This window comes from Hemicordylus capensis, chromosome 2 (assembly GCF_027244095.1).
Source record: "Hemicordylus capensis ecotype Gifberg chromosome 2, rHemCap1.1.pri, whole genome shotgun sequence".
NCBI classification, from domain to species: domain Eukaryota; kingdom Metazoa; phylum Chordata; class Lepidosauria; order Squamata; family Cordylidae; genus Hemicordylus; species Hemicordylus capensis.
In genome coordinates, this window is record NC_069658.1 from 279851940 (window position 1) to 279866008 (window position 14069).

The 14069-nt window shown below is 42.8% G+C and overlaps 1 protein-coding gene across 12 annotated transcripts in view; it reads left to right on the top strand.

The window, feature by feature from the left end:
• LOC128345691 (uncharacterized oxidoreductase YhdF-like) overlaps positions 1-14069 on the top strand; it is a 123084-nt gene that overhangs the window by 88013 nt on the left and 21002 nt on the right. For 8 of the 12 annotated variants that reach the window (XM_053298022.1, XM_053298018.1, XM_053298025.1 and 5 more), the window contains one exon: positions 2860-3807. The exons of 3 other annotated variants lie outside the window; for them this stretch is intronic. In XM_053298022.1, the coding sequence (XP_053153997.1) occupies positions 2860-3055 (196 nt within the window). In that variant the 3' untranslated portion in view covers positions 3056-3807. Of the gene's footprint in view, positions 1-2859; positions 3808-14069 lie in introns of those variants that run through there. One more of the 12 variants, XM_053298026.1, reaches the window with a different exon arrangement.

A 14069-nucleotide genomic window follows, 5' to 3' on the forward strand; every position in this document is an offset into this window, starting at 1 on the left:
CCTTACTGCTCACCACCATCCTCGCTGCTGCCCTAACCGATACCTACTACTGCAAAGCAGGCAGGGCCCATTCCCTTCCTCTCTCCAGAGAGAAAGGGAATAGGCGATCTCTGTTTCCCAGCAGCCCCCGAGCCAGATGGGAATGGAGAATGTGCATGCAGGGGCCCACCAGAGGTCAGAACACAGGACCTCACCTCCCTAGCTACACTAGTGGGGTGTATATACATATAATGAGAGAGAGAGAGAGAAGACTTAGTCTGATTAAAGAGGTTATCAAAGCTAGTTAAATGACTTGAAAGAAAACAGTACCTATTTTCTAATAAAAATCCTATTGAAAGTAGCCTAGAGGCATATCCTGCTAATAAAGTAAAGTGCCATCGAGTTGGTGTTGACTCCTGGTGCCCACAGAGCCCTGTGGTTGTATTTGGTAGAATACAGGAGGGGTTTACCATTGCCTCCTTCCATGCAGTATGAGATGATGCCTTTCAGCATCTTCCTATATCGCTGCTGCCCAATATAGGTGTTTCTCATAGTCTGGGAAACATACCAGCAAGTACTCGAACCAGCAACCTCTTGACCCCTAGTCGACTCATCCCCCCTCTGTGCCTAATACTTCCTCATAAAACCAGTCCTCAATTGTAAGCAGAGGTGAGCCAATTGTGTATTGGGAATGCCATGCACTCAGTTCAGTAGTCTACAAGTGTCTATTACAAGTTAAGATAAACCAATAGCAACACCTTTATTTGGATCTTGCATCTATGACTCTGGGCCAGTCACTTAACTCCAATCCTAACCTACCTCACAGGGTTGTTGTGAAGATAAGCACTATCATGTACACTGCTCTGGGATCCTTGGAGGAAGAGCAGGATACAAATGTAAACAAACACAACATACAGCACCACGGACACTATTAAAAATATATTAGTAGTAGTAGTAGAGTTATCTAAGCCCACTATACTTTCAGGTAGTTTATGGATAGCTGTATGATATATGTATGAAAAAAAATAGGTATAGTGCTAAAGTAAATGAAGCCTGTTGATATCATTTTTTGCAAATGAAAGTCAATTTGTTTTCCCAGCAAGCAAGTGCTAGAGCAAGGGGTTGAGAGGATGGGGGTGAAACGGCTTGGGGGAAATAATATTGTGATTATAATATTACTTTGGAACGTAGGATAGTGCCAGAGGTCAATCAAGTTGCCCTTGTGCAGTATTATTTATGAATAGCTATGCTGTTTATTGTCAGTTTCAGTCTGGGGGGAAAGGAGATGCAATTTAAAGAGTGCCCCAGTTAGCAAGAAAAAACTGTAAATAGGGAGGAGGGCACAGCCTGAATCACATCCATCAAGTCATACTGTAAACAGACTTTCTTTTAAAACAAAAGTATGTGGGGGGAATTTCATTCCCACAATTCTGTGTTTCTAAAACCTATTTCTTTGGAAGTATAAATTGGGATAGGACGAAGTTTGAGAACAAAACGGCATTTTGAGACTTTCTTCATTTCATATTTATCACTAGCTTGTTTGCTAATTTTCATTTGCAAGAGGCAATTCTTCCAGCTAACTGGGTGCCTCAATGGGCCACTGATTTCTTTGAAGTGACAGTCTGTAAATATGCATAAAAAAGAGATGCAATTAGCGCGTGTGTGGTTCAGTGCAGCCTGATTTCATTGGCAAGTTTACCCACAGTGTTGATAAGCTACATTATCTAGAAAATTGGCCGCTGAAAAACAGCACCTCTGATTGCCAGCAAAGGTTCCAGATAACAGGGTGCTGAAGAGAAATATAATTGAGGTTGAATATGTTAACCAAGGTGTCACATGCTCCTTAGAAGCGCTAATTTATCAGCATGTTGGAATTTTTATTAACATTTGGAATGCATTTCTACCACACTAATGAAGTGGAATTGGCAGTTCAGGTTTTAGTTATTGTCATTTCTGAGAAGTTAAATGTAATTTCTTGTTAGGCACAGTTATGTAAATATATTTATACAGGGGGTGGAAAAAATTATACATTTCACAAAATACAAATACTGTATGTTGTTAAAGAGGAGGATGACAAATTGGTTAGTAGCAAAACTCTAAACACCCACTGTGTGTGTGTGTGAGAGAGAGAGAGGGAGAGATTTTTTCTGGTTCTTATCCTTTTTTTTCCTTCTTACCTTTTTGGCAATTAAATAATTTAACAAAAAAAAATTCCTGGTGAGTTTTCTGGTGATCTTTTTACTTAGGGAAACTATCCAGACTGGAACATATTTGGTCATGTTTTTTTAATACTAAACATGCTTTTGTCTCAGCAAAGTCATGGGAACATGAACTTTTGTTTTACCTTCTGTAAAGAAAGATCTTGAAACCTGGGTTTTAGTTCTTGAAATTCTAGCCTTTGAACTGCAGTTTGCTCAACTGGGTGCGAATGTATTATTGTGTTGTGTGTCCTGATGAATAGAATAATTGGCACGTCTGGTTCCAAAAATCTATTTGAAGGTAACTGGTTGCAAGTCACTTTCAATTTAGGTGATACAATTGTTTTTGAGACAAATGTTCCATTTGGGACATTATGGTTAATAACTGATCACTAATGTGGATATAAATGAAGGATATAATCAGTGAATGATAAGTAAGATTTGCTTTTAAAAATGATGTTAATAAGCATTTAAGGATAATCACGTTTGAAGGCTGTGTTTGAATGCCTTTTAGCCAAGGAAGTTAGAAAATGCAAACAAAAAGACCTTTTGCATAGTTTGGTTTTCTAAATGATGTTTTGTATTTCTAAAGCTCTTTATTATCATGAAGGTTAACATTTTGGATTATGACACTTAATCATAACCTGGCCCAACATGTGGATGTGTTTCTATATATCTATAGGGGGATTGTAGATACATCACTTATCCAGTCTGAAGATCTGAAACCTCTTGTGCAGCAATGGCTAACAGGTATTCCGGCTGGAAAGCTGGCTCGAGTAACAGACTTGCAAGCTGCCGTCGTATACTTGGCATCTGAAGCTTCTGATTATGTGACTGGCCACAATTTAGCCATTGAGGGAGGGCAAAGCTTGTGGTAGAAAGAAAATGGGAATGTTGCTTCAATGCAGCACTGAAAAAGAACAAATGGCAAACTCACATGAAAGAGTAGACTCCCTCGACACATCCAAATCGTGTACAAGCTAGTGCTGTTCATTTGTTCCCATGAAATGTATATGGATAGTGCGTGTGTGGGCAATGCCTAACTTGTCCTTTTAATTTCAATGGGACTGCTTTGAGCAATTTTCTTTATCATGTCAGCCAAAGGATGATGTTAGGGTAATAATTCTGTTTAACTCATTCCATAGCTCTTGTTGCACAAAACAAGCACTGTGTACTTCAAAAACAGATTTAGACTGTGGTACTAGACAAACTGCTTTCTCTGTAGACACATTGATTTCAGTGGAGGAAAACAGATTGTGGGTTGTCATTATCTGAATCTTAGAACATAATATAGCAGTTTGAACATTGTGAAACATAATGTAGTCCTTTGAGCATTCTAGTATTTGCTAAATTACTGCTTCAAGAAATCAAGAGAGATTTATTGATACTTACATTGTGGCTATAGTGTCAAGTACAAAATAAAACAAATGGACGATAATTCTAAAGCTATATTGTATACTTGCTCACCTCAAGTAGTTTGTGTCTTGTGTAAGTAAACTGAGGATTGACAAGTCAGCTGGTCTATGCTGTATACGCTTTTTCTTAGTTTTGAAATTCAGATTATTTCAGCAATTGCCATAAAGGGTGTTAAAATTATATTCTGCCATTACAAAATAAAAAATAAATTTATCACGTTGCTTTGTGTATTATTATTTGCTCTGGTTCAAAGTGTTTGTGATGTATTCAGAAAGAGTGAATTAATGCTATACTTCCGCTTACACCTGCGTTGAGCATGAATTCAGCAGTCAAGCTTGAAGAGGCAACACAAGCCCTGTCTAGGGCTTGTTACAATGCCAATTCATGCCCCACCCATCCACAATGACATTGACAAAGCCCTGCCCCAACCACAAGTTCAGTGTTTATCTAAAGAGAAAAATATTGCAGCCATGGAGAGATCTCCCCTGTAGTTAGGAATGTAATTAGGGTCCCCTCTGTAATTAGGTTACCTCCCATACTGGTGTAGGTGCGGGGCTTCAAATGGCATTGTGTACATATTGTGTATACAGTTACAAGAACACCTGAACAGGACTACAGTTTTCGAGTTATATTTTGGTTTTTGTGCAGCAATCAGTTTTCTGTTGCATCGTAATGATGAGGTAGGACTTTGAGCCATATCCAACTTATCAGGGCTTTCCTGTAGCCCGCACTGCCTTTTGACTTACATGTGGGCTAGCCCTTGAAGTGGTAAGAATAAGAAATCTTTCCAGCTGGCAGGTTTGATGAGGAGGTGGCCTATAGGTTTCACCCTAGCTCATCACAAAGAGCTGTGTATTTTGCCAACTGATTAAAACTGCAATCCTATGCAACATTACTTGGGAGGAGGTTGCAATGAACTTTTGAGTATGTATGTATACATACTGCTTTTCATCGAAAATGTTCTCAAATTGGTTTTCATAGGAAAAAGAATAACAGGAAAAGGATAGTTCCCTGTCTCCAAAGGGAATCTAAAATCAACACAAGTTACATACCAACAGCAGTGATGGGACACATACACAAATCGGCACTTTAAAAAGAGCCTCTTTGCCCTGTTAGCAGAGATTAGACATGCATAGGATCAGGCAGCAAAATACAGTATTCATAACATATTGGAGCCTGCAGGAAGAGAGGAGAAGCTGGAAAGACTCCACTTAGTTTTTCCTAGAATGTTGGGGGTACCCAGAATGTTGGGGGGCAATATGCTAAATCATTGTAAACTGCTTAGAGAGCTTCCAGCTATAGAGCGGTATATAAATGTAAGTGCTATTGCTATTGCTATTGCTATTGCTATTGCTATTGCTATTGCTATGGAAACCCAATAGAACATAAGAACATAAGAATAGCCCTGCTGGATCAGGCCCAAGGCCCATCTAGTCCAGCATCCTGCTTTGCACAGTGGCCCACCAGATGCCTCCAGAAGCCTCAGGCAGGAGTTGAGGGCATGTCCTCCCTCCTGCTGTCACTCCCCTGCAACTGGTACTCTGACACATCCTGCCTTTGAGGCTGGAGGTGGCCCACAGCCTGTTTCCCTCCTGCCCCAGGCTCTCCCACTCGCTTCCCCACCCCCTTGCCCTCTTGCCAGCGCCTCCTCTCTCCTCGCCTGGGCGTCCTGCCACTACACTCCGGGGGTGCTGCAGCGACGGCAGGGATACTCGGCCTTCCTTCGGCGAGAGGCGGCGGCTGCAGCTGTGGCAGCCGCGGCCCGTCCCCACTCCCGTCCCCCCGGAGAACGCATCTGCTGCCAGACTCCTCACCTTGCTCGTCGGTGGCTGTGGGAGGGGCCGGGGGACCCCGGCGGCTGCTGGGAGGCAGAGTCTGCGCCTCTTCCCTCTCTGGCTGTGGCGGCTCTTCCTCCTGGGTCCCCGGCTGCTTGGACGCCCCCGGCATCAGAGCAGCTGGCGGAGGGAACCCCAGCGGCGACTCCCCCTCCTGGTCCTGTCAGCCCTCGCCGCTCACACCGCCTCTGTACGGCAGACCCCCCCCTCCCGCCGCGTGTGGGATCACGGCCAATCAGCAAGAAGTTCTGAAGCACTTTATGGACCAATCAACACCTCGCGCGCGCCATGCATGCGCAGAAGATCTGCAAGAGACACGGACACAGGACATGGACGCAGCTACCCTAGGGTTTTATTATATAGGATGGTTGTGTGAGGTGGTGAAGTACTTGGCCCTTGTGAGGTAATGCAAAGAAAGACAGGAACGTTGTCTTTTCCAAGATTCAAAATGTATACCTAGAATTCCTTCCAAAACAAAAATCCTTATTCAAAGTCCAATAAATAGCAGATACTCTTTGAGATAGGAAATGGATTTCCTGATATTGTCTGTTTACAGTGGACAGATATGTAGTAACTGATGACTGAGGAGGACTCATAATCCTCATTTATTCAAAACTGGCTTTGAGCATGGTCAAATACATCCAAAGTACCCTTCACTCCCTTATGCTTTACCCTACTGAATTCTGAAGATGTCACAGGAAGAAACAAGCTCAATTTTTGTATAAGAAGACCAGCATTCAGCTGAGGCTCTTCTCTGCTCTGTGCACATTGGTCTAGCCCTGTAAGTGCAATGGGCCAAACTAAGTCAGAGGAGGAGGAAGGGCAGATGGACAGGGCACATTAGGCCTCTTCATTATATTCCATTCTACATTCCTCATAGTTCCTCATGCCCATCACAAGCTCAGCTGGCTCTCATTCCTTCGCTGACTGGTTCCATCTTCCAGATATTTCAGTTGGGCCTCTGGAGTCAATAACTCTTATTACATCTTTAAATCAAACCATTAAAAGCTTAAAGGTTTTTATTATTATTTTTCTGGGCTCACAAAAATCTTTTCTATGAGTCCCATACACTTGCATCATATTGTGTCATGCTTTGGAAAACTTGGTTTGATTCTCACATGACTGTGGCTGGCCTTTCATCCCAAGGTTAATGTACAAACAGAAGTGAACTCATCAGGAGTTCTTCCAACTAATTCTAGGGGGACTTGTATACTGTGGCTGGACCTCTTGTGAACAGCTTGTTTTAGCCCCTACCTAAAAGGGAAAAATAACAAATTTCAGTAATTTGAAACATAACCCACCATTTGCAATTGCCATATTAATAACGGAAGGCCTTATTTTTTTCCAGACCTTGTGGAAAGACCACGGACTAAATAGACTAAGAAATGAACAGATCTTTTGTGTTAAGAAATGACTTCTCCAGTTTAAAACTGGAAACATCTGGGACAACATTATGCTATGAATCACATTGTATTAATACCATATACTTTCAGTTCTCCTGTCTAAATCAATGGTGCTTCTTGTTTTTTTTAATAAAGTTTGAGTAATAGTGAGTATAGCAGTAATTAGACATGCCACTGAAGTATGCAGAACTCGGGCTTAGAGATCAGCTTTGGGGGCTTAGTATGCTTGCCTCAAAGGAAAGGTGAGCATTAGAAGACAGAGAGCAGCATCCAGATTAGGTGGCTTGACTCTGTACCATTGTCATCAATGAGACTAATTAGTCGTGACCAGCTTAAGTTCAATTCATTTCAATAGGACTTAGAGTGGATGTGCTCAAAGAATTCCTCTCCAGTTCAGATCAAAATTGAGGCAGAAGATGACTCCCTTGGTTACCCTATCTGAGCAACTGCCCCTGGGAAAATGGGAGGGGAGAAAGAGCTCATTCCCATTGAGATCCCCCATAGGGGGCCCAACATGAGGGTAGCCTTTCTCCCAGTTAGGGCAGCTCTTCAAAACAGCCCCCGGACAGTAAGAGGCATTTCTCCATGCTTTGCTAGGGAGCTGCTTCTGGCAAAATTGAGGATATAGGCAGAAATATTTCTACGAGGAAAGGGGGTGGCTCTGTCATGTGGCCAGGTGAGGCCATGACCTCAGGCAGCGAGTGCTACAGTGTGGCGAGTGAGGGGACTTTGGCCGCTGCCACAAGTATCACTCTACCAGACTGCTGCCACTGCCCCACCTTCTCTGTGCTACCACTTCCCTGCACCTGAGCTTTCCCGCTTGCTTTCCCAGACAGCAGTTAGTGTGAATCCAAGCACGAACAGTTTTGGAACCTGGTCTCCTTTCTTCAGTGCTATGTTAGTGCCATCACTCTCCCTCTCTCCGGCTGTCTCTCCCCTCCAGCATCAAGCAGATCAAAATTGGAGACAAAGCAGACAGGTTTAGTGATTGGAGGGGAGAGACAGTGGGGAGAAGAACTTGTGCTAATGCAGTGACAGAGAAGTGAGGTTAGCACATGAAGCTGCTGGTGTTTGAATGCACAGTAAGGGCTGCCTCATGGTGTGCATGTTGCAGCAGCACAACCCATTTGGCAGTGAGGAGGGAAAGGATGGTATCTAGGCTGGTGAGGGATGCAGGGGGCAGGGTGATGAGGGACAAGGGGGAGGATGGTGTCAAGCGGGACCAGAGTGTCAAGTGTCAGAGCTCTTGTCAAGCTCTGGTCAAGCAGGGGCAGAGTGGCTCATTGTCGTTTGCCTAGAGTGGCAAACAGCAAGCAGTCCGCTCTGCTGTGGGGACTCCTCAAAGTAACGAGTCACCCATAAGGGGTGGTCTTCTCCTCCACTCCATTTTCTGTCCCTATCCTGACCAACTCACTCAGGATGTCCCAGTGAGCCATTGGGCATATCCATCCTGGTTTGAGACCCCACCATCACTGATGCATAAATGTTTGGATCTTTATTATAGTTGATTTAGTAACACTATCATGCATATTCCAATAAGTGAAGGACATAGAACTAAAGGGAGAGCCATCTTGATATCCAAAAAGGTTCCTCCTTGTAGGAATGTGTTATTAAAAATTCAATAGCCAGTGGTATTTTCAAGGAACTGAAATACTGATACTCAGATGACACATATTAGCACTGCATGAGCCGAATAGATAGGGCCAAGTACATCAGCCAACCTAAGCTCTTTCCCATCTGTCCAACAGCTGAGAGGCAAGATTCCCAACTTTTATAACAAGATTTCTGAGAAAATTGTGCAGGAATGGAAATCCTGGGGGGGGGGGGAGTCCAGAGAGCTGAGGCTAGTATCTGGCACCATCCCTGATCTTTATTAAACAAATACATCAGCTCATAGGAATGACCACATTGCATGAGGTCATTCCAAAATCTACTCTCCATACTTTTCCTTCCATTTGTCACCTGGCCCTACCTTTCTTGGCCTTTATTGTAGACCAAGTTCACAAATTCTCCCATAGAGTTGTCTGATTTCATACTCAGCTTTCTTGGAATTCGATTCTGTAGATTTCACAGAACTTACTCTTGCTCACTAATGCATGCAGTATATGCTTCCTGGTTGTGGCCTTCCTGGTAACTACATTTCTGCCTATGCAGAGAGATAGCCTGCTCCTCATGATCAAACTAGATATCTGACGTGGCAGAATAGGAGGCCTTGTTCTGGTTCATGTGATTGCCCTAGAACAAATTGTCTTCTGGTATGACTCAGGGTGTGTCTATAGCCCTCTTCTAAAGACTAAAGACCAGTGTACAGTGTCTCAAACGGGGCTAGAAAACCCGCCATTCACCCCTGCAGCTGGCAACCTCTGTGATGCCAATCACTTTCATAATTGGGAGGCTGGGTCGTCTGAGCCCCCCAATCATGGAAGCACCCACTGTCACAGGTGAGTGCCACTGTATCAATGAGCAGCTGGCTGCAGGTGGTGAGTGTTGGGGTGGGGTGGAATTTCCAATCCTATTTCTTACGCTGTATGTGGATACAGCATCATTGGTTATAATGTCTAAAGAGGACTAACAATGTAGTGGTCGAGTCCATGATTCTCATGTTCAAGGTCCTAAGTTCAGTTTTGGAAACCTACAGTTTAAGGGTCTTAATCAAGACTGGAAAAACTTCTACCTTAGACTTTGGAGAGCTCTTTCTAGGCAAAGTAGATTGCACTGTGCTAAATGGATCAATGGTCTGAAGCAATACAAGGCAACTTTTGACAGAGTCCCATGCTTTAGCACAATATGGGGAGGGGGGCTTTCTGCAGTCTGTAAGACTGCAGAGAGGCGGGGGAGCTGGCTGTGTGGGCTTCCATCCTGAAAGAAGGATAGCCACACAGCCAATTGGGCTGAAGTGAGAGAGGAACTTCCTCCCTCAACTCTGGTCCCATTGGGCCCAAACTGTGGTTCCAGTATTCAAATGTAACACTGGTACTGCAAAACTGGAGTTAAGGGCGGTGAAACTCCACTCTCCCTGAAGGTATAGAGTGTTGGCAAGGGGAACTGCAGGTCCCTTTTAGCCCTTATCTCCAGTTTGCTGAGTCTGGATATGCGATATAGGAAACCGGAGGTGAAGGAACCTCCAGTATTTCGTCTGAACTCAGCCAGTGTGTCATCATAAATGCAGGTGGCATGAACCGAAGTCATTGAAAAAAGAAATCTCTCTATATGGCATGATGAAGAATAATGGAAAAATATAGTGATGGAATAATTAAATGTTGCTGCAGTATATTGAACAATTTAGATGAAGTGGCAAGTTGAATTTTTCTTTTCCTGGAATTTTCTATCTGCCTTACATCTAAGATGTGAGCAGTTCAGCCTACAGGAGCCAAAAGCTTTTCTGAAAGGCCAGCTTTCCTTTGGCAAGCAGGCAGCAGAGTCAATCCAAATTATCTGAATTAGCAATCACGTAGCACAAGATACTAGACTTTTGTGGAATGCAGCAAGCTGCTTGGTGGTGAAGTTTCCCAGGAGTATGTATAGAGCTGATACAAAAAGAATATATTTCTCCTTATGGGGCATTAAGATCTGTTAAGATTTCACTTATTCTTCTGTTATGCTAAATCCTTTTTGCAATGTGGAAAATATTCTTTAGCGTATAATTAATGGATGACATGATCAGCAGCCCTCCGGCAACAGAAGGAGTGCTGTTAAGTCTGCAAGCCTTCAGTGTCTCTGTGCTGAAGGCTTCTTTCTACAGAGGACCAGGCAGAGGACCAGAGGGGAGTGATTTTTACATCTCCTTCCTCCCTTCAAACGTCCTTTACAGTTGTAAAAATCTAGCCTTCATAAACATTTATACAAGTGAAAAAGGCTGTTGAAGGGAGGGGAGAAATGTGGAAATCACTCACCCTCCCTTCCTCACTCAGTCCACTGCAGAAGATGTCTTAAGTGAAGAAAATGCTAAAGGCTTCTTGCAGACCTACAGCCCTGCTTCCATTGTTGGAAGACTACGGATCATGTCAGCCAAAATTTTCAGTGTGAAAAGCAAATATTGGTTAACTAGTGAAAAAAAGACCTTATTACAAACATCAGTAGGCTTATACAACATATTCATCTGTATCTTAATATTTCATGAACATAAAACATGATGTTCTGTCCCAAGTTTCTATTTTTGCCAAGTTCCAAATCGGAATTTATGAAGTAAAACTAAAGATTATGTGAAGTTCCAATTCTTGCCTCTAGGGGGAAATCTCAACCTATTTTTACTTTCCTGTCAACCAGCTTTCTGGTTTTTTCTATTCAACTTTTTTATATTGTATCTAAGTTCATACTTTTGATATTTCTATTTTTTTTTTTTAGCATTTATGTAGAATACCACATAATTGCAGAAAAGATAATAGTCACATACCCTAGGGTCTAGTGTACACTTATGTTAAAAGTACAGCTTTTATTGGCAACTAAAGCAATAACCTTTCCATGTCAAATTGCTTTAAATTAAACTTTAAAAAATACTGGCTGATACCCACATTTAGTAATTGTCAAACATTAGCATAACATCAAATCCTAATGCTGCCTAAATCTTAGGTTTAAAAATAATTATTTACTTAAGTAAATTCTGCATAATATTAGATTTGGGGGTGGGGTGGAATGGAAAGCAACCCTTGTATATGTGAAAAGGTGTATCTGTAAACTTAACATAAAAGTGAGATTTGAATTTATGCCTACCTTAGAGAGAAAGGGGAAATTTCATCCATCCATCCATCAACAGCCACATTTATAAACCAGTGCCAACCTGACACCTTGGATGGAAATCTGCAGCATGGGTGAAGTTTGGTGACCCAGGACTCTTGTCCCTTGTGCTAATCAGTAGCATATGCATAATTTTCAACAGGTTTAGACAAGCTGAGATATGGTGTGTGTTATGTGAATATGTGTGTGTAAAGCTGTGGGGATACAAGACTATGTTTAATATGGATGAATTGTACCTTTCTATTTTAGCTCATTTCATAAGCACAAAAATTTGTGGGGAAGAGATTAGCCTCTTCAAGGTTACAGGAGAGAAAGGAAACTGCAGATAACCCTTTAGCTGCATATGCAATTTAAGTGCTGTTAGGGCCCCTTTATCATCCTAGGAGAAAAAGAAAAAGGTTCTTCTCCAGTACCATCTCTGGGCCAGTTGACATTGATGTTAGATCAACTTGGCCCCTTCTTTGTGATTTATTACTGAATGACAAGCTTCCACACTTTCACCCAACCTGTACAACTTTCTAAGGTGGGTCCTCTCTCTGATATATCTGTTTCCTTCTGCAGTTCTTGACTTCTAGGAATAGAAATGTCAGGTCTCACGTCTGCCTGGACATACTACTCTCTGATCTGGAAGGCCTCCCTGGAGTCCCCACTAAATTTCTGTGTGTGAGGGCTTTCTCTCAGCAGCCATGGTGGAAATCTGCTTGGCACCCTATTGCTTTCTTCATACATTCCAGAGTTAAGTACTGAAAATAATAACTGAGGCTGAATCTTTGCAAAAATTAAGGCCTGCACTGCTGTATCTCTCACTCACTGCTCCTTGCTCCCCTCTGCTCATCACCCCACACATGTTATTGCCCTACATTTACCTCTGCAGTTAAACAGATGCAAATCCTTTGTGGGAAGGACCATCACTCAGTAGCAGAGCACCTGCAATAGGTCCCAGGTTCAGCTTCTGGCATAGCTAGTTAAAAGGTAGCAGGGCCAACTTTGCCTGAAGCATTGGAGAGTAGACATTACTAGGAAAAAGGCACCAATCATCTGACTTGCTATAAGGCAGGCTCATATGTTCCTCTGAGGTCACCTTTCTGTTGCTTCACCTGTCCTTGACTTGCCAGACTCAACCAAGCATTTGGAACCTGTGAATAGCATGATCTGCTAATACCCTGTGACAGCAAGGACATCCCACCATACATGTGTGAAGATGTGAACTGTGAGACTCTGAGGCTGTCTGATGCGCAGCCTAACCCATGCTAGGGAAGCCCAGCCAGGGTTAGGCTGTGCATGAGAACTGAAGGGATTAGGCTTGATCTTGGCCGAGCAGCACTGCCTTGCTCACTTTTAAAAACCCAGCTGTTAGTCAAGGTTAAAGGAATGAGCGTGCCCTTAATCCGGTCTCTGGGATTGTGTCTCCCCTTGGGTTGCACGCAGCCCAAGGAGACACAGAGACACAGACACTTAGAACGATTGACTCCTGAGGGGATCCCCAAAGCACTGTGCAATGGATACTAGGAGCAGAATTCCCTCTAACAGGGATTCCCAGATGTTGTTGACTACAACTCCCAGAATCCCCAAACGCCATTACAGTTGGGGATTCTGGGAGTTGTAGTCAACAACATCTGGGAATCCCTGTTAGAGGAAACACTGACCTGGAGACGGGGCCCTCCAAAGCTCAATCGTCTGGCCTTCCAATGCATCTTTACTGATCTTCTGGTGGAAAGGTCAGGTTTGTGCACCTTGCCCCTGCCTGCCCAGTCGGTCATGTGAATAGCTCCTGTTCTTAAAGAAGGATTTGGATCTGGAAATCCAAATATCTATTTGAATTTTTATCTACTGTATATCTATTAATGTGGGTGGCACATTGCATTCCCTCCTGCATCAAATGACTGATAAAGGAGTCATGAAAGGAATATTGTCTTTAGCCTGCATTCTCCACAAGTTTTCTGAGGAGCTCAGACCGATCCTTTATGACTCCTATAGTATTCAGGCTGGCTTTAGCAAGCCTCATTAATTCTGAGGGGGGAAATATATAGAGTTTGCCTGACAGACTGTAACAGTTTCTGGAGCAGCTATTAAACTTGCAAATCTCTAATTTTTTCACACTAATAAAATTTTTCCCCAATTGTACTTTTTAAACCAAATGGGCTCTTTTAAGGCTGAGAAAATGCAGACATATATACTGTGGCTCAAACGACGAATTAATATGGAAGTGGAATTATTTGCTTGGGACTGTTCAGAATGTTTAAGTACTTTAATTCCACTTCTGATTAAAACAACATTGATTTAGGAAATAACAGAATGGCATAGTCCAGGCTGCTGCTTCATACACATCTTCATTTAATTACAACTAAGCCTGAGTTATGCAGATGCTCTTTTAACTCAAATAGGAGGCATCCATTGCACTTAACACACTACCAAAAAGATTCCTGTTTCTGCCTCATTAGAACACACACAACTGATCTGTGAAGTTCAGTGTTCTGGGATATTGTAAGGAACATTACAGTTGC